The 20582-nt window shown below is 41.5% G+C and overlaps 1 protein-coding gene across 1 annotated transcript in view; it reads right to left on the reverse strand.

Moving 5' to 3' along the window:
* Positions 1 to 5988: 5988 nt before the first annotated feature.
* Positions 5989 to 20582, reverse strand: part of faf1 (Fas (TNFRSF6) associated factor 1) — an 84975-nt gene continuing 70381 nt past the window's right edge. Inside the window, exon 19 of the mRNA XM_051947364.1 lies at positions 5989 to 6767. Coding sequence (XP_051803324.1) covers positions 6684 to 6767 — 84 coding nt within the window. The 3' untranslated portion in view covers positions 5989 to 6683. The remainder of the gene's footprint in view (positions 6768 to 20582) is intronic.

Raw genomic sequence — 20582 nt, forward strand, 5'->3', positions numbered from 1 at the left:
TTAAAATGATTCCAGTCTGCTATTCTAGCATAAAATCAGATAAAATAAGATGGTTCTTTATTTTTTCTAGTAATACCTCCCAGTGAAGTGGGATATTATGTAAACTAAGGAATATTTCCCATTTATACGTCTTTATTTTACTTTAATTGCTGCTAATAATCTTTTTTAAGATTGAATCCAAACCATGAAACCTACTAAAAAGATTATTTTGACATTATCCTCAGAAAAAAAATCAGAAACACATACTCTAAGGTCAGTATTTTTTAACATTTTTTTGCACATTTTTCCATCATTCCAGGTGAGATTCAAGGCTCTCGGCAATCTTTAAGTACATAAAAAAGCCTAAACTTTGTGACATTGATAATAAAATTAAACACGTCTGTCAGGTGTTTCTTCTTAATGACGTCTGAAAGTTGCTCGTTAGGGAGTTTAATCTGTAAAACTTGTCATATTTGACCATATTTTGCTTCTTTTTTAAATCATTTTAGAAAAACAGGTCAGATTTGGGGCTGTCCAACCCTCAGGAATAGCTCTAAGGTTGGTATTTTTAATCATTTTGTGACTTTATATTCCTATTTTTGCCATTTGTAGCATAAAACTAATCATCACTGCAGCTAAACAGGAGAGATTTAAGGATCTCTGATCATTTTAAGGTAAATTAAAATGCCCAAAGTGCCAAAGTTGGTCTTACAATAAGATATTTAGTAAAAAAAAAAAATGTTTACAGATGTTTACAGCGCTTTGGGTTAAAGTGTTTTACTCCAAAATGAATGTTTCTGGGGAAATTTTCTTTAAAGACTTACAATCTTCATCTAACAACGGCCAGAAACAGCTACAAACTAAATGACAATTTAATTCCACACTGGTTAGAATGTGTGATTTACTTTTTTTTTTAAATTTTTTTTGACTATTTTCTGGTGTTTCTCGGCTTAAAACAAAAAACTCTGACAGTTTATAGATTTCAGAGCTCATATATTAAGCTCAGATGATGGAGAAAACTGGTAACAGAATGATATAAACCAAAATACATATATTTTCTTTGTTTTGTCTAATTTAATCGATTACTCCTCAGGAATATCTCGGTTTTTTGGGAGCAAATGGAGCTAGAAATGTCAGATGTTTCCAGATGTTTATGATTTGCTGTTCTGTTCTTAAAACTGCATTATTAATAACATTAACATGGGAGAGCCTTTCCAGAATGTTTATTGTCTTGGAACTACTCACACCGACACATCCATCCTCCAGCTGAACAATGATGAAGGCTGCACATTAGGAGGTTAGGGTTATATGGCTGATTTTTATATTTTTTCATTACTTTAGCAAAATAGATGAGATTTAGGTATCCTAAAGTACACCCCCTGTCAAAAGTTTTGAGACGCTTTCTCATTCAAATAAATTAGAACCCGTCTCAAAACTTTTGACAGGGGGTGTATATAAAAAAAAAAGCCTAAACTCAAATAAATCAAGTTGAAAATGTCTGTGAGATGTTTGCAGTACTTTGGATTAATGTCTTTTATTCCAAAACCAATTTTCTATCACTTATTTTCTTCAATCTTCACACCAAAAAGCTAAAGCTACCTCAGATCTGCTATTCCCTTCTCCGCAGAACGTTTGCTGCGGTGCAACTCTTCATTCCTGCATCATTCCTGAAGCTGAAATGCTTCTACAGATAAATGATGTCGTGAAAGTTGCACAACAGGAGGTTTAATCTGTGTAACTTTTAATATTGCAACATATTTTACCACATCCTTTTAGCAAAACAGGTGATATTTCCGTATATTAAAAAGCTCTTGGATGAGTTTTTTTTCCTCCAAAGTCACAATTTTCCAGCACTTTTTTCTTCAATAACAGCTATAAAAGCCTTAGATCTGCTTTTCTCTTGGTAAAACTATATTATTAATTCACATTAACATGGGGGTTTCTCCTCAGAATGTTCATTGTTGTGCAACTACTCACCTCTGCAAAATGACCAGAGTTGTGCCTTAAGGGGTTTAATCTGCATAACTCATCATATTTGAAGATATTTTTCATTATTCTAGCAAAACAGGTGAGGTTTAGGCATATTAAAGCATCCTAAAAAGCTTTTGGATTAATGTTTTTACTGCAAAATCACAACTTTCTAGCACATTTTTGTCTTCAGTATTCACACCACAACAGCTAAAACGACCTCATTTTTTCCTGTTATTCTCTTGTACAAACTGTAATTGACATTAAAATGGCAGTTCCCACTCAGACTAATGTTTGCTGTGGTGCAGCTCTTCATACCTGTTCATCACCTGTGCAGCTGCTACACTCGATCTGTCTGAAGAAGCACTTAGGCGCTTCAATTTGCATGCTATCCCTCTATCTCTCTCTGCCGTACACTGTCAAGGTTAAAAGAGAGAAAATGTCAAATATAGTGTGCGAAAGGGCAATTCTGTGCATTTCACTGGCTGTCCGGTCTCATTACGTACGTGCCGCCGCGAGTCCAGGTCTGACGGTTCACCGATGAGGAAGCGGCACTTTGTCTCTGCCGAGGTTCCACAAACTTTGCCTTCAGCTGACAGAGGAGCCCCGCTGCAGATGGAGGGCTAAGCCTGCGTGATCTCTCCTCGCTGGAGGCAGGAAATTAGCGGCGGTGTAGCTGATATTACCAGGTGGTGTTAGAGCGAGGATGTTGAAGCATTTGTTAGGAGAAGCATGCAAAAGGTTCGACAGCGGGAGAAGAAGCGTGTGAACTTTGGTGTCCGGACAGTCGGAGGCAACATCAAGTTCAGGTTATTTCAGATGTAAACGGACATGATGGAGGGCGTGAATGACTCATTTTCACTCAGTTTTTCGGCTTAAAGGAAACAAATCTGGCAATTTATAGATTGAAAAGTTTGGAAAATGGATAAATTTGGTGCTAAAATCATGTAAACCAACATATTTATATATTTTTCTTCACTTTTCCTGCCCACCAGAGGAGTGTCAGAACAAAAAAAACTAAGATTTGATATAAGACCATATATTTCCAGCAGAGACAGAGCTCTTCTTTGCAATGTGAGAAGTCGGACTAGGATATTCTGCTGCCATAATAATATTTAAAAAGTTATTTAAAGGACTTACAAAAGCACAGTGCTCAAGTTCACTGTGATAACTGATTTTAAAGACTGCATTTCTGACATCTTTGTAAGAGAATCCTTGAAAGAAATCAAAAATATATACTGTAAGGTTGGTATTTTTAATCATTTTGTGACTTTATTTTCTATTTTTGCCATTTGTAGCATAAAACTAATCATCACTGTAGCTAAACAGGAGAGATTTAAGGATCTCTGATCATTTTAAGGTAAATTAAAATGCCCAAAGTGCCAAAGTTGGTCTTACAATAAGATATTTAGTAAAAAAAAAAATGTTGACAGATGTTTGCAGCACTTTGGGTTAAAGTGTTTTACTCCAAAATGAATGTTTTTGGGGAAATTTTCTTTAAAGACTTACAATCTTCATCTAACAACGGCCAGAAACAGCTACAAACTAACTGACAATTTAATTCCACACTGGTTAGAATGTGTGATTTGCTTTTTTTTTTTTTTTTTGACTATTTTCTGGTGTTTCTCGGCTTGAAACAAAAAACTCTCACAGTTTATAGATTTCAGAGCTCATATATTAAGCTCAGATGATGGAGAAAACTGGTAACACATCATATAAACCAAAATACATAAAATTTTCTTTGTTTTGCCTACTTCAATCCATTATTACCCCTCTGGTTTGATGTTTATTTCTTATCTTAATATTGTGACTAAATATTCCAAATGCTGCTATTTCTATCATTTTGCAGAACAGGAGAAATTTAATGCCCTCTAATGACCGTATAAGTGCTGTTAAGTATGATAAAAAGCCTAAATTCTGTGACACTGCGAACAAATTAAGTGAAAAATGTCCGTAAGATGTTTCCAGATGTTTGCAGTGTTTGTTTTTTTTTTTTATACAAAATGACAGCTTTCTAGGAAAATTTTCCTTAGAGACACAATCCTCGGATAACAACAGCTAAAAAAACTTTCTCTTTTTAAAAACTATGAATATTTGGTCTTTAAGTTCACACTGAGAAGAATTTACCTTTGAATCAGACTTTCTTTGCTTTCGGTGTTTGTCGGCTAAAAACTTTTAAAGTTTATAGATTTTACGGGCAGCAAACAACGCTCAGAAGATTTAAAAAATTGGTAAGAATCATACAAACCAAAATAATAATATTTTTCTTTGCATATTGCAGAAACTAAGGTGCATGGTTTTACTCTGCAATCGTTGAAATAAAGATTTTATATGCCGTCTTTGCACATCTAATAAGAATAAATCATTTGAAGAAGGAAGAGACACCCGTGTGCGTGCTTCAACAGATTTCCGGCTGAGACGAATTGATGTTCATATTCATATATTTTATATAATGTATATCAAACTAAACCTAATACAGCATCAAACTTAAAAAGGATCAAGAGGAAAAAGAAAAGAAAAAAAAGAAGGGGGAAAAAAAAAGAAAACTGAGCAATCTATTGGCTTGTGGAGCAGTGGATGTTAAAACCAGGAGGAGCGGAGGCTGACGGGACGCTGCTGGGGTCCCATCAGGCCTCCGTCCACACATCGGACAGCGGACGGAGGGGATGCAGGGGGAGGAGGATGGAGGGGATGCAGGGGGAGGAGGACGGAGGGGATGCAGGGGGAGGAGGACGGAGGGGATGCAGGGGAGGAGGACGTGGGAGGAGGACGGAGGGGATGCAGGGGGAGGAGGACGTGGGAGGAGGACGGAGGGGATGCAGGGGGAGGAGGACGGAGGGGATGCAGGGGGAGGAGGACGTGAGAGGAGGACGGAGGGGATGCAGGGGGAGGAGGACGTGAGAGGAGGACGGAGGGGATGCAGGGGGAGGAGGACGGAGGGGATGCAGGGGGAGGAGGACGTGAGAGGAGGACGGAGGGGATGCAGGGGGAGGAGGACGGAGGGGATGCAGGGGGAGGAGGACGTGAGAGGAGGACGGAGGGGATGCAGGGGGAGGAGGACGGAGGGGATGCAGGGGGAGGAGGACGGAGGGGATGCAGGGGGAGGAGGACGTGGGAGGAGGACGGAGGGGATGCAGGGGGAGGAGGACGTGGGAGGAGGACGGAGGGGATGCAGGGGGAGGAGGACGTGAGAGGAGGACGGAGGGGATACAGGGGGAGGAGGACGGAGGGGATGCAGGGGGAGGAGGACGTGGGAGGAGGACGGAGGGGATGCAGGGGGAGGAGGACGGAGGGGATGCAGGGGGAGGAGGACGGAGGGGATGCAGGGGGAGGAGGACGTGGGAGGAGGACTTGGGGGATGCAGGGGGAGGAGGACTTGGGGGATGCAGGGGGAGGAGGACTTGGGGGATGCAGGGGGAGGAGGATGGAGAGGATACAGGGGGAGGAGGACGTAGGAGGAGGACGGAGGGGATGCAGGGGGAGGAGGACTTGGGAGGAGGACTTGGGGGATGCAGGGGGAGGAGGACTTGGGGGATGCAGGGGGAGGAGGATGGAGAGGATACAGGGGGAGGAGGACGTGAGAGGAGGACGGAGGGGATGCAGGGGAGGAGGACGTAGGAGGAGGACGGAGGGGATGCAGGGGGAGGAGGACGGAGGGGATACAGGGGGAGGAGGACGGAGGGGATGCAGGGGAGGAGGACGGAGGGGATGCAGGGGGAGGAGGATGGAGGGGATACAGGGGGAGGAGGACGGAGGGGATACAGGGGGAGGAGGACGGAGGGGATACAGGGGGAGGAGGACGGAGGGGATACAGGGGGAGGAGGATGGAGGGGATGCAGGGGGAGGAGGATGGAGGGGATACAGGGGGAGGAGGACGGAGGGGATGCAGGGGGAGGAGGATGGAGGGGATACAGGGGGAGGAGGACGTGGGAGGAGAACGTGGGAGGCGGACGGGAGGGAAGGGCTGGAAGGTGAGGAGAGTGGGGAAGGTTAACGGGGGTCAATACAGGTGGAGAGGAGACAGCCCGGGCTTCACAGGGCGACATCTCATCTTCTTTATTACATTTTTATTATTTTTTTAAACATTTTTCTTAAATTTCAAACACAAAACCCATGTTCTAAAAAAGCAGCCTCGGTGTGTGTGTAATGAGGGGGAGGGAACAAGTCTTTGTTTTTTCTTGTTTTTTTTTTTTGTTGTTTTTATTCATTTATTTTTTTTAATTGTGACAAAGATTTGTCTACTCAGTCTCTCGATGCCGTTTTTGATCCGTGTCGTGACAGAAAACCAGCAGTTTGGTGACGTTTGTGAAGAGTGCGAGAGGAGTCGAAGAAAGAGAGAGGAGGAGGAGGGAGGGGAGGGTTTTCGGGGAGGTGAATGTTTGGCTGTGTGCTTGTGATACTGTCTTTGCTCCTCTGTGCAACACGTGTACACCTCTAGGCATTCATGTACCACGACCAGGCCGAGGGCAGAGAAGCTTACTTGCACTTGGTGTGTCACTGGACGTGCATGCCAGTGTGTTCATGTACGTCTGAGAGTGAGTTGTGGTTCTGGGCGTGTGGGCGTGTGTGTGTGTGTGTGTGTGTGTGTGTGTGTGTGTGTGTGTGTGTGTGTGTGTGTGTGTGTGTGTGTGTGTGTGTGTGTGTACTGTAGGCCCACACTGGGAGGTCGGGGGGGCCATGCTCGGTGACTAGTGTGTGTCCAGCCAGTTCATCAGTCTGTCAGTCGGGCCGGATTCTTATTCTTTAGCCTCCAGGAAAAGCGTCTCCTGTGGGAACAGCTTGGCCTCCAGCAGGGTCGACCCTGGATCCATCTGGGTGATCTGTGAAGAGAGGAAAGCACACCAACGCGGTCAATAACCAAAGATTTATTGACGCTAATCACTGAAATTAACCAGTATTTTCATGGTCAGGCAGAAAACTGAGTCTGGTTCAGTTTAGAGATTCCATAGCTGGTAAATGTGGCTCAGAAGATGAATAAACTCTTTAATAAAGTCGGATTTTTTCCGTTATTTTGCCATTAATACTCCCCGGGTTTGATTTAAAACCATATAATTCTGATATTGGGACTAGATACTGCAGGAAAACAGAAGAGATTCAACACTATCGAAGAAACATTAAGCAAAATAAAAAGTTCAAAACCTGTGTTCTTGTTGAGAAATAAAGCTTAAAGTGCATGTGAGATGTTTACAGATGTCTGCAGGGCTTTGGATAGCGTTTTTCCACCCCGAAATGACAAATTTTCTTGCTCGATTTCCTGCAAAGACTCGATCCTCACACAACAGCAGCTATGAAGTACTTTAGTTTGCTATTCTACTGTAAAATCATATCAACCAAAAGATGCTTTTCCTGCCTTTTACCATGAACCACAGACTGATATAAAATACTACGCATCTTGATATGGTGACTAGATATTCCAGTTTTTGCAACTTCTAGCATAAAGCTAATCATCACCGCAGAAAAACAGAAGAGAGTCAGTTCTCTGTAATAATTTTTAAGCAAAGTAAAAACTCTAAAGTCTGTCTTCTTGCTCACAAATCAAGTTAAAACTGTCTGTGAGATGCTTACAGATGTCTGCAGGGCTTTGAACAGTGTGTTTTTTTTAACATAAAAAATGACAACATTTTCTGTAAAGATGCAATCCGCACACAACAAAAGCTAAAAAAGAACTTTTTTTGCTATTCTACTAAATTAAATCAACAAAAAGATGATTTTTCTTCGCCTTTCCTGCCTTTTTCCATTCGTACTCCCTCGGTTCTCATCTTCTTATTGGGTCGAGACATTCAAGAATCTCTAATAATTATTAAGCACAATAAAAAGCCTGAAGTCTGTTAACAACAGAGTTTGTTCTTGCCAAAAAAGCCAAATTAACTGACCATGATTCAATGCTGAAAAGCAAGAAAAACGGCAAATTCCTTATCATTGCTGCAGTCGAGATAAATATTTTAAAAAACACCCTTCATTCAGCAGAAACCGGATAAAATATTGACTTTATAACTCCTTTTCTCAAAAGTTTTCATGACTTGTTAGTGTACCTGAGCAAAACTTCTCCCTGCAAAACACCTGAAGGTCTCGCTGGTAGACCGAATTTATTTTTATTACTCTTAAACTGTTTGCTTACATACTGTAGAATTAAAATTCTTTGTAGCAGTACATCACATATTTATTCATTTGCAAAGAATTCATTCCTGACAAGAAAGCGGAACAGTGAGATTTGATCAAAAGCATTATGTGTGAAGCACGTCGGATAAAAATACAGAAATCCGGCTTTTATAGACTAGAATCAAGCAAAATGTAAAACTGACAGGGTGTTCTGTGCACTGAGGTGAAGTTTGTAATCTGTGGAGATGTTTACACTGCAAAAACTCCAAATCTTACCAAGTCTATTTGTCATACTTTTAGTTAAAATGTCTCATCCCACTTGATTTAAGATAAATTCACTTAACAAGAGACATTTCAGCAAAAGATGGAGGGACTTGTTTTAAGACAACGCATCTTAAATATCTTGTAAAGTCAAACAATCTTGAAATTATCTTGTTTAAATGCTCGTGTTATCCTGAAAATGTGGAAAATACACATATTTTCACAGTGAAACTTCTGATGTCCACATTTTCAACATTTTTGTTAAAGTTTTGAGCATTTAGTAAAAAACACGTTCTGGAAAAAAAGAAATATTTTTAAAAAATATTTCTTTAAGAACATTCAGAAAAAAAAAAAAAAATCAACCAAAATCCAGCGAAGGTTTTAAGGTTTAAAGTTTAACAGCTGTCAGTTAGACACCAGCATCGGTTTCCACTGATTCTGGATCAAACCTCAGCTCTTTTTTCAGCTGATCTGTCAGAGAATGCAGAGATAGTTCATAAAAACCAGGCAGGCCACGGGGAATCTAATCTCCAGAGTTCACAAAAGCTGCTCACAAACAAGAAAAACGAAACCGGTTTAGATGAAGCTGTGAGTGACATGAACCAAAATCCAGCAAATTTTGCTGGATTTTGGTTGATTTTTTTTCTGAATAGTAGTTTTACTGATATATATATAATCACTTTAGATATATTTAGGATTTTTTGGGAAGATTTTTATTCATTTTTTGAAAATATTTAGAATTTTGATTTTTTAAAATTTTTTATTTCTTGCCAAATTTGGGGATTTTATTTACATAAAACTTTTTCTTCCTAAAGATTTTGCAAATTTTTTATTTTTTTTTTTATTTTTTTTTTTTTGGGGGGGGGGGGATTTTTTTGCTGACTTTTTTGATTTTTTTTCCAGACAAGGGAACAATATTTTTTGGTGCCGTAAATGAGGACAACAGGAGGGAGAAGCTTGACAACCCTGGTAAAATACAGCTTTTACCAGCTAATTTTAAGATCTTAATATTCTAAATATAATATCTTATTTCAAGCAATCTCATCAAACCGTTTTTCACGTGTTCTATTGGCAGATTTTTTCACTTATTTCAAGGTAAAGTTCCTTGAAATAAGTTTTTCCCCTTGTTTTGAGAGGGGCATTTTTTCAGCGATTTTCTACAAATGCAGTTAATTAAACGACTAATTGTTTCTGCACATCTGCACTGACCTCCCACTTTAAAAACAAACCTGAACTAGAGCGGACCAGCAGTCAGACCCAGCTTTAAGCCACTTTAACCGCAGTATCTAAACCGTTTAAATAGCTTTTTCACATTCATCCACATTCAGAGAAATCCCTCTGTGACCGTCTCCTCACACATCTCTGACTGAGGCTGCAGAACGGCGTAGCTTTAACGCCGCATTTATTTAAGACAGTGTGTATTATTCTAACATCGTGTTTGTGAAAAGTCGAAGCTGTAATCTGAGCAGCATAAATCTGTTTCCCTAAGAGGACCATGGGGTTTGTTTTTCTTAGAGAAAGGCTCCCATTCAGAGCGAACTGATGAAGTCTACAAGACAGAAGAGAGAGCAGGCTTGAGATGAGGATTGTAGGTGTTTTTGATTTCAGCCGACACAAACAGAAACACAGCAGCAATTGTCTAAAAGCAGAGAAATAAAGCAGCACCACCCACAACGGGGCTGATCGAGTTAGCCGACATGAAAGAGGCCTGAGCCATGTTTTTTAAAACAGGACAATCCGACTCTCTGACACCCGCCACCCCTGCGGGCCTCTTAGCTTATGTGAGCTAATCACAGGAGGGGTTGTGTTACATCGGGCCAATCTAACACCTGGGCCGACTGGTGCGACACCGAGATGTGTCCGGGGCTTATCTGCTGACTGCTGCATCAGCCCCTCTGATTAGGATCCTGTTCTGGGATAATTAGACGCCTCGCTGTACCTGCCGGAGAAGGTCGGAGGGCAAAGCTAAAGGTCGGCCTCACAACGAGCACAGCGACGGGTCTGCGAGAGAACGAAACGTGAACTCTGACCGTGAACTGAACCACGACTCCCACGTTCAGCAGAGTAGATAAACGATTCATATTAGCGTCTGTTAGATAAGGTCGTATCCTTAGGTATAGGTTATTTTGCTTGTAACATGACATTGTACAATTAAATTTAACATATTTAATCCCACTGCACTGTTATTTTTAAATTAATCAACCATAAACTACTACAGAGCTCCCTGAATTCAAGTTAGTAATTTGTATGTGTAAGTTATAATTACATGTATGCATTGCAAATGGGTGTCAACATGTCATGATATCTACAGGTATGGCTCTAAACTAGACCTTGTGACACAAAAAGGGCATTACGCTTTTTGAAGGTAGTCACCGCTTGCTAGTCCCTGTCCGTCCCTGTCCGTCCCCTCTCGTCCTGTCCACCCTTTGTTTCCCCTCACATCACCGCTGAGGTGTAGCACTGCCCTCCCTGGCTCTTAACAGGGAAATGTAATAAAGAGTGTCAGCTTAGCTTTCAGGGAGGGCTGGTGATGGTCACACGCATGCACTAAATAATAAGATATTTGGCTGCAAGACTAAAATATGCATTAATCTCATAAAGTGTTGACACCCCTTCCATGGAGTTAAACAATGAGAATAAATGCAGACAAAAAAAGAAGGTAGTCACCTTTAACAACTAACATTTCAAAAAGAACAAAACATACATAATACTACCATTGGAATGATTACTAATACTTGTATCCCAATTTAAAGTAGTGAAAAGTAAAAAATGATTTTGACATCACCCATGGCATTTTGAGTAAGAATATCTCAGTAACTACAAATATAACCCTGCTGCTTTTTTGTACAGTGATAGAAGACAAATGGAACTGTCCTGTAGAAAAATTTGGGGTCTCTGGTACCTGTCCCACACTGAGATTTTTGCCACCAAAAATAGCCAATTAAAAATCTCGTCCAACTTTGGGAGCTCATATTTTCCAAACTGAGGTACCTAGAAAGCTCCAGTTTGCTAAGTTATCACACAAGTTTGTGTAGAATGGAACCCAGGGGTGTTAGAACACTTCTGTGCAGTATTTCTAGTACTTTTAAGGTCCCAAACCCCACTCGCGAGTAGGTTTTTCTTAATTTTTTTAGCATTTTTAGCAAGCCCCCACGGCCTGCAGAGTGTAGGGAAACACCTGGAGATGTTTGTGGGGCACTAGCTACATGCAGAGGCCTTGTTTACCAACTCACAGCTCTCTGGTATGTCTAGAGGCTGAGAAATAACCACTTAAAGATGCAAAAAATGCTGGTGAGGCTTTTCATAGCCCAAATTCTGAAAATTTCAGACCCCCACAACTCAGAAACTATTTGAGCTACAGGCCTACAATTTTGCATAGAAAGTACTTTTGTGACTGTCTAATGGCATGCAAATTTAGGACTAATTTGAAAATGGTGCGGCAACACCCCCAAGGAATATCTGGTCATTTCACCTGGAATGACCCCGCTGTAACCATCTAGCATTTAAAAATGTGCAGATCTTAATCCTAATAGCTGCATCTTTATAGTCCAAGGAGAACCTTGAATTGGGATTTTTTTTTTAACTGAAGAAGTCCTGAAGAAATTCCACTCATGCATGTGCATATTTAACCATTTGTTAACTACAAAATCTGAAAAATTAGATGATATTCAAGGACTTGTCTGTGCACACTTTTAAGCAGCAAGTGCTGGCTACAAAATTTGAAACATTAGGACAATGTTCGTGGATTCAAATGAGAAGCATTAAAGAAGTTCTACTCATCTATGTGGACGTTTGAGCAAGTATGAACCACATAAGACAATGTTTGAGGACTCAGAATAAAAGACAATAACAAGTGTTGACTTCAAAATCTAAAATATTTGATATAAAACACTCAAAAAAGGAATCTAAGAAAGTCCACTCTTGTCGATGTACGCATTTAAACTCAGAACAAATGCAAAACTTGAAACATGACACGATATTTAAAGATCCAGAGAAGAATGAGAGATTCTACACGTCTAACTGGTTTTGGAGGATTTAAAAAAGCATTAAAGCAACTCTACTCATCTGTGCACATTTAAATGTGATAATTAGACGATCTGAAATATCAGAGGGTGTTTGATGATCGAGAAAAGAAAAAATAAAGAAATACTAAGCACATTAAAACATAAACTGAAATTTAGATGAAGTTGAAGCACCCAGAAAAGAAGAATTAAAGAAATCTACTTTTGTTTATGTGCGCATTTGACAGTGTTTGATGGAAGAATTCAAGAAAAATCTTCAATATTTGACTTTAATGACTCAAAAGAAGAATCTAAGACAGTCTAATCTTCTCTGTGTACGCATCTAAACTAGCATCAAATACAAAACTTGAAACGAAGGATATTTAAAGATTCAGAGCAGAAATAAAGAAACTGCACCTGTCTATGCATCCATTTAAGCGTGGTAAATATAAATCTGAAATGAGAGATGATCATGGAAGACAGACAAAAGAAGAAATCCTACTCATGTATGTGCACAGTTAGACTAGCATCAGCTACAAAATCTGATAGATTACATGAGTTTGGAGGACCCAGAGAAGAGGAAATAAAGAAACTCTACTGAGCACAATATTTGCCCATGTTTGAGCAGGTAAATTAGGGGATGGCGAGGAGGACATATCAGAGTCGGACCACCTCTCCGTCTCCCGTGGGTGTTGGGAAATGTCACACCGTGTGCGTGCAGGGGTTTGACTCCGAGCCTTTCATCTCAATGTGTCATTTAGACTCTTGACTTCTCCGTGGGGTCCTGGGCAGCCTGCGGCGCTCAGGGAGGGGCTTCACCTCACCTAGGCAACTGCCTGGCGGCGCCGCGGGGAACGAGATGCTGCGAGCAGAGGCGGCATGCGCGTGCAGAGGGTGCACGTGCGCGCCGTATTCCATCCCAACGGTGGGGGAAAAGCGACCGAAACGGGCTGCTGTGCTCCTTTTCCCCACCTCGGGAGCGGCGCGTCACAAATGGCTGACATGCTAATGAACCCGACAGGCTGTTGTGACACCACAGCATCAGGTAGGAGTAAATGAGGCGTCGGGGTGGAGCAGGTGTGTGTGTGTAGGCGCCGTATAAGTGTGCACGCTCGCAGTGAAATCGGGATGAGAGTTTGAGCTCGTGGTGCACCAGGGAGCGGCGACGGGGGGAGAGCAGCATCTGACTCTGAAAAAGAAAGTAGGGAAACAAGATGCCACACTGACACAGGAGACGGGCGCCATCGGTGATTGTTTACATTGTTATCCAATTAACAGACCATAAGCATGGAGGCATCTGTCAACAAACAAAGCTGTTGTTTTTCCTCTGCTCTGCCTAAGCCATATTCTCTCCTCCTGTGCCTACACAGCCATGCATACATACATACATACATACATAAGACAGACACAATCTAGCTCTCTGCTTTGCAGTTTGTTTTTAACCTTGAGTCAATAGAATTTCCAGCAGCCGATTCAGATTAAATCAATCGGCCGAATTAGGGAAGCGACTGACTAATTTAAAAGATGAAATTACTTTCTATAAAGCATTTCTTTTAAAAATTACAACCGAAACTAATGAGCAACTTGGGAAAATGGTTTCCAGTTGTTAATTAAAGTGACATAAATCAACAGAATAAGTAGTAAGCTGTCCGGCTGAAGCTAAATCTAAACAGAGAATGTAATAACTAGTGAATCCTCACCAGAACACAGGCAACTAAAACTATATGACATAAAATAACGACATATTTCAAAACACAAAGTGCAATTAGCACTAAATGTGAAGTTTAAAATAAATAGCACAGTTGTAAGTCACTTGATTCAAATGAATAAAACACACTGATAACAGAGGAGGCGACACTAAGCAACGCTCAGCCGTGAAAGAAAAGAAAGGGAAAATAAACACAGGCCCTCAAGATGTCCGTTTCCAACATAATCAAACGTGCAGCTGAAATAACGCATTTTTAATGAAGCCATTACAGGCCCCGCTATGTTAATTAAAACCAAATAACTTGTCTGTTTTAAACTAGTGTTGTCAAGTGTTTATTTGGCCAATTACAAAAGCAGTGGGAGATCATTATCCGCTGCCAGGAGCGTTGACAACACGTAGCGCCGGGGCGTGAACAGAAAAGAACAGAGCAGAATACGACACTTCAAAGGGAGAAACGCACCGCACAGCCTGGACGGGGGGGGGAGAGGACTGAAGGAGGAAAAAAGGAGGGAGAGAAGAAAACGAGAGCGCAGGGAAAGTGAGAGGAAATTAAGACTAGTTTGTGCTAAAACATATATATTGGCATGGCTGTTTTAAGGGCGAAAAAAGGAGCTGGATTTGAGATAAGATGGAAAATGCAAATAGGGAAAGATCCAAAGGCTGGAGAGCAAAAAGTGTAATTACAAAAGCTGGGAAGAGGGAGAAGAAGGAAAGAGGAGGGAAAAGGGAGGCAGAGGGAGGGAAAGGAGGAAGGAAGAGGAGGAGGAGGTTGTAGCTGATGAGGGGGTGAGATTCAGGAGGTAAAACTGGGCTTTTAATGCTAAAGCTTCTCTGTAGACGAGTTTTCAGACATAAAATAGTCACAAAATACTTCAATAACTGAGCTACAAATTCCGAAAATGACATCTCGTCCTTCCAGATCTTTGAAAAACCAAGAATCTGTGAATGTAAAAGTAGTAGTGCACCACTGAAAGCTACGTTTTCATCATATGTGCACAAAGAAGTTTCTACATTAAACCTGAATAACCACAATTATTCCATAAAACCAAGCTTTTATATACTGTGCTGTGCAAATTCGGGACGTTTTCTAATTGAAAAAAACGCAATAAGCAGAAATCCTATCAATATTTGGTGTGACCACCCTTTGCCTTCCACTTCTTCACGGTTTTTCGAGGTACTTAGCATCTTGGAGAATGCGCCACAGTCCTGCTGTGGGTTTAGGCTGCCTCGGTTGCTTCTGTCTCCTCATCTAATCCCGGACTGAGTTGATGATGTTGAGGTCAGGGCTCTGAGGAGGCCACCATCTGTCGCAGGACTCCCTGTTCTTATTGAAGGTTTTTATGACTTTGGCTGCGCGTTTGCTTCCTGTCACGCTATATTTTGGACCAATCGGACGCCTCCCTCATGATACCGCGTGCTGGACATGAATCTAAATCAGAGAAAGTTTCCTCCTTCAGCAGCAAAAGTAAAACAGTCCACAGATAGATCATCCTGCACTGTGAAGGAAAAAACATCTAGGTGACGTTACAAGAAGCAAAAAACAACAAAAAGAGATTATATCTGTGTTTCTATGTTTCTATTTGTCATTGTTATGTTCAAACAATGTCTTCTTCATCATATAAGGGGATGTTTGATGCGTAATTTGACTCTTCGGCACAAAACGGAGAGACGCTTTCTGTCTACTTTAGTCCTAGACAAACAGGCTGTTAAAACAGAACTATGAAAAAACACAAATCTATGATGATAAATTAGCATCACTGTGACTGCAAACAATGCAGGACAGGAATGCTGGTGGAAAACAGTGAAATGTGTCGGCTCATATACGCGTTTAGTGCACGAAATGCAGTTGGTTTGTCCGCACATCACAGCTCTGAAAATTCAAATTTGATTAGTTTAAACGTTACAATCGAGAAGTGAATTTAGGTCGGACGCATTATGAAGACGATGCAGTTTTTGTGAAACGATGCCATTAATGTAACATTCTCTGTCAAATACTAATTAACTACTCAATTTTCTCGTTTGCATTTTGTTAGCTGTAACATCAACAGTGTAAAATGGACAAAGACTGAAGATATGAACATATTTACGCGTTTTCTGCATCTTTAAATGAATCCATGCAGGTTCCTCTGCCAATGTGATGCACACAGTTTGCACTACTGTAGCTGCACGACTGTGTTCCTTAGATTAGTAATACACAGCTCAACAGGTTTGAGGATAAATTAAAAAAACACTGTTGAGAGTAGGGCTGGGCGATACGGCCAAAAAATAAAATCTCGATTTTTTTTAGTCGTCTTGGACGATTACGATTTTAATGGTTTTTTTGTTGTTTCTTTGCGGTCTGTTTGCTATGGCTAGTGCTAGCCATGCTGCACTCCCGTAGCTGCAGCACTCTTCCCATTCTTTAGGATGCCTCTGCTGGAGGTGCTGAAAGAGGTTAGTTGTGCTGCTACTCTTCGTTTTCACAGTACTTTTGCAAACCTTGCACATGACTGTAGTTTGCTTTGTGTCAGTCTAGTCAAAGCCGAACCACTTCCATATAATCGATGTAACATGAGGCCCTTTTCTCGCGACCAACTCTTCGTCTGCTGTTCTGTCCGCCATGATGGGGGGTGAGTGTTTTGGCGGAAGGAGATGAGAGGCGGAAGCAAACGCCAGTGCACAAGTCGTGAAAGGCAGAAGAAGAATCTGTATTGTTATATATTTAAGCTCGCCTCGATTTTACGATTTGGCAAATTTTCAAATCGTCAGGTTTTAAAAAGGCGAATTAATTGAATTAATTTGATTTATCGGCCAGCCCTAGTTGAGAGTCTGTATTACTCAGAGAGAACATGGTCAGGAGAAAAGCTGGTCAAAGGATGATGCTTCTTACAGTAGATTTAGGTCCCGAACTCTGAACAGAACCTCCTTTAGAGCAGGTTAGCCGTGCAGCATCAGTTACCATGGCGATCCATCAGGTTAAAAGAGACATTCAGGCTCAACATACCTCACTAGCCCATTAATCTCACTTCATCGTACACCTCCCTGACCTCCACACTTTATACCTGTGTTCACAGAAAAAGCTCTGTGGTTTCTCTTATAAGGGGAAAATATGAAAAGAAGTCCTGAGGAAGAAACTCGCAGTGAAACTACTTTCATAATAAACTGCTGCTGAACTTCCTGCGAGTCCTCCTACGACTCTTTCACATATCAGGACAAGAAAAACAAAACACGGCGGTACAGCAGATGTAAAATCTATTTCAGTACAGAAACACAGCTTCTTCTGTGCCGCTGTTTATTTTTTCTGCATCTCAGGTTTTGTCTAAGAATCATTTGGGCAAATTCACTGATGGAGCTGGAAGAGGGATTAGCAGGAGGTGAAACAGAGAACAGTATCACAGCGAGGAAACCGATCCACTGGTCCGACAGTGTTTTGGTATCTACGAGCAGTCGGGCAGGAAGAGCCTATTGCAAATTATTATAACGGCAGTCTAAACATATTCACCGCGCGATGAAGGAAGAAGACCGCAAGCCTTTCAACAGAGGTTTGTGTTCAACAAGTATCAAAGAAGAGGGAGGAAATTCTTGAATGGAAAGCCGAAAACTGAAACACTAAAAGTCCCCCTCCTCTTCCTCAAACTCGCTGACAGTCATAGAAACGGAGAAAGGGTTAGTTCCTTGAGCACGGCTAAGCCTAGTACAAATGATGCCAGTGTAAGGCCTGCTGTAGTGCTGAAGAGATAAGCCACTGATACCAAATGTTGAGGAAGAGACTGAGTCCAAAAAGTGGAGACTAATAGACACTTATTGGCGACGATACAGGAAGGTGGCGAAGGCATGAATCAGACACATCTGAACCTCCAAAGTGGTGGAAGTTGAAGTTTACAAATGGGAATAAGCATGTGTTTGCAGATTTACTAATTCACAACACGGCTCTTCATCCGAGGGAGTAATTCTGCACGTTATGACCAAAACTATTAGATCCGGCTTCACTTCGTCTTCCCGAGTCGGATTGAGTAGATCCACTGATCTGTGCTACAGCTGAGTGAAAGCGAGTGACATAAAGCAGACTGACGAGGAGGGTAATAGCAAAAGAAAGAGTGACACTGCACAAAGCCGCCGAAAACTAGAAAAGGGAAAAGAGGTTTCAACAGTTGTGCAGTATTACAAATGCAATAGTGGTCTATCCTCTATCCTCTGATCCTGGCAGAGCAACAGTGAGAGCGTCTGGACGGGATGGAGGCTTTCTATGCTCTCTCTCATTTAATTACAACACAGAGCTGCAGGATTAGACAGGGGCCTGTGTTCACAGCCTCATACTGGCACTACCACTGAGCTGCTTCCCTCCTCTATTTCCCCAAATCTCTCGCCTTTCTGTTTTCTGGAATTATCTCCCATCTTCTTCTTTTTAATATCTTCTCCACTTGTCTTCTCTATCCTTTTCTCTTTCAGACTGTTTCTCTGATTAAATCTTTTCTTTGTTTAAGCTTTTGTCTTCTCTGTTCCCTTTTTGACTAGTTCTGCAGTCACCATCCTCTCCTCGCTTCTCTCCCCCTCTAATCCTCCCATCCTGTTTTTGCCGGAATTTCATCTGCGATGCAGACACATCTTTATCTCTGTCTCAAACACATGTTTACTCTTGATTATAAAGAGACAACTGTGAATCCTTTAAGTGACAAAGTTGTGAGCGGGGCATGTGTTTGCTTGAAAATATTTGTGCATGTGTTGAAGTGTGCGATTGTGACGAAACGGAGAGTGTGAGCTACGCGTTAATGTGTGTGTTACTTGGAGGTGTTTGTGCCCCGGCGGTCTCTACAGACTGCGATGGCACACTGCCTGGGCAAGCCTACACACACACACACACACACACACACACACACACACACACACACACCTCCATACAACCACCACCACCCCTCCACATGCACTTGATTAATGGAAATCCCGTTTTGTTTCCAGCAGCATGGCTAATTAAACCGGTAGTTAAAACAGTGCTCATTAGCTTGCTAGCACAGAATGCGGCGGCCGGGCCCTCTAATGATGCTCGGTGCTGCTGGGCGTCAGCAGAGGAGCCGCAGAGGATACTACTGTTAGTGCTGACAACTGTATCCTAACACAGTCATAGTGTACTGTATTCACAACGGACTGATACTAATTAATATTCACAGAATAATACGCGTGCGCAGGTGGACGGATAAACAGCCGGCTTAACTTTCCCCGTCACAGGTGCGAGTAAACAAAGGCGGTGAAGCGGCGGCACACAGGCTTGGTAAAAGCAATAATGATAAAAAAGCAAGAAGAGCTAAATCATGAGTCAGCCACAGCAGACAGCTAAGGTCCCTGCTGCTCTGAGGTTCAGCTGAGGCCCAAACGGACAGGCCAATTACAGCTGTGGAGCTCTCCAGCAGAGATGTTAGCGGCGGCTGAGAACACTGTACAACCTGCTGCTAGAAGGACAAATGTAACGCTTCATGTGCGGGCAGAGTCCTTTGTTTTCCACTCGTGAAATTAAGATTCACTTTATCGTCCAACACTGCAGGAAATTCAGATTAAACCTTCACCAATGCTGCATCTATGAAACCAGACCGCACATAGAAAAGACATCCATAATATGTAAATAAAGATTGTTTTTTTTTTAAGCATTTATACTGTGCAAATGCAACGGAAACGTCAGGTGTTCAGATTCTCATCCATCAGTCAGTACCACTAAGGCGGCATCTAAATGATCAGCAGGTCAACAGCTCTGAACATACAGCTACACAATAAAATTCATTTCTTCTGTCCCAGCATCAAGCCCGCCTCTCTTTTTAAAGAAGCTCTCCAGAGATGTTCGCTTTTTATTAACTTTGGCAGGGGTCAGATTGACGGCTTCATTTAACGGCTGGACATGAAAACTGACGGTCAAGTGTGGGGAAGATTTATAGATTATATTTCCCCCCCCACTAAGTTAAAAAAAGATCTATCAGAATGCCTCAGATATGTGTATTAAATGTAAAACAGATCAAGGAACATTGTCTCAGCTTTTCTATTTTTGCCATAAATTACAACCATTCTGGAGCTGGTTGTTTGATTTCCTCACTAAAGTAATTGGTAGGAGTGTACCATGCACTGCCCTCACTGTTTAGTTTGGTGTGACTGCCTTGGACTGGGGAAGAAATAAGTATGAAGCACAAGTTATATCACTGTGTACATTGTTGGCCAGGAAGATGATATTGTGCTGGAAGTCTGACAAACCTCCTTCCTTTGAAATGTGGCTAACAGAATTGGGAAATGTATTGCACTTAGAGAAAATTAGATACATGTTGGCTAATCGATTATTTCTGGCAACCAGTTATTAGCATGTTGGACAATCTTAAGTGACTCAGACTCTTGTTATTCTTGTTTGTATTTTAATGCACCTGTGATATCACCACCTGTTTCTGTTGTTCCGTTATATTAAAATAATAATTAAAAAAAAAAAAAAGTGAGGGGAAGAAGCATGGACGGAAGTGACAGGGAGACGATCCAGTCATTTTTCCAAATAAAACACCCTGCAGACTCCTCCGGAAATGAAACAAAAAATACAATGTTTCTGTTCTTTCTGTGCGGCC

Source organism: Acanthochromis polyacanthus, chromosome 4, assembly GCF_021347895.1.
Source record: "Acanthochromis polyacanthus isolate Apoly-LR-REF ecotype Palm Island chromosome 4, KAUST_Apoly_ChrSc, whole genome shotgun sequence".
Taxonomy (NCBI): domain Eukaryota; kingdom Metazoa; phylum Chordata; class Actinopteri; family Pomacentridae; genus Acanthochromis; species Acanthochromis polyacanthus.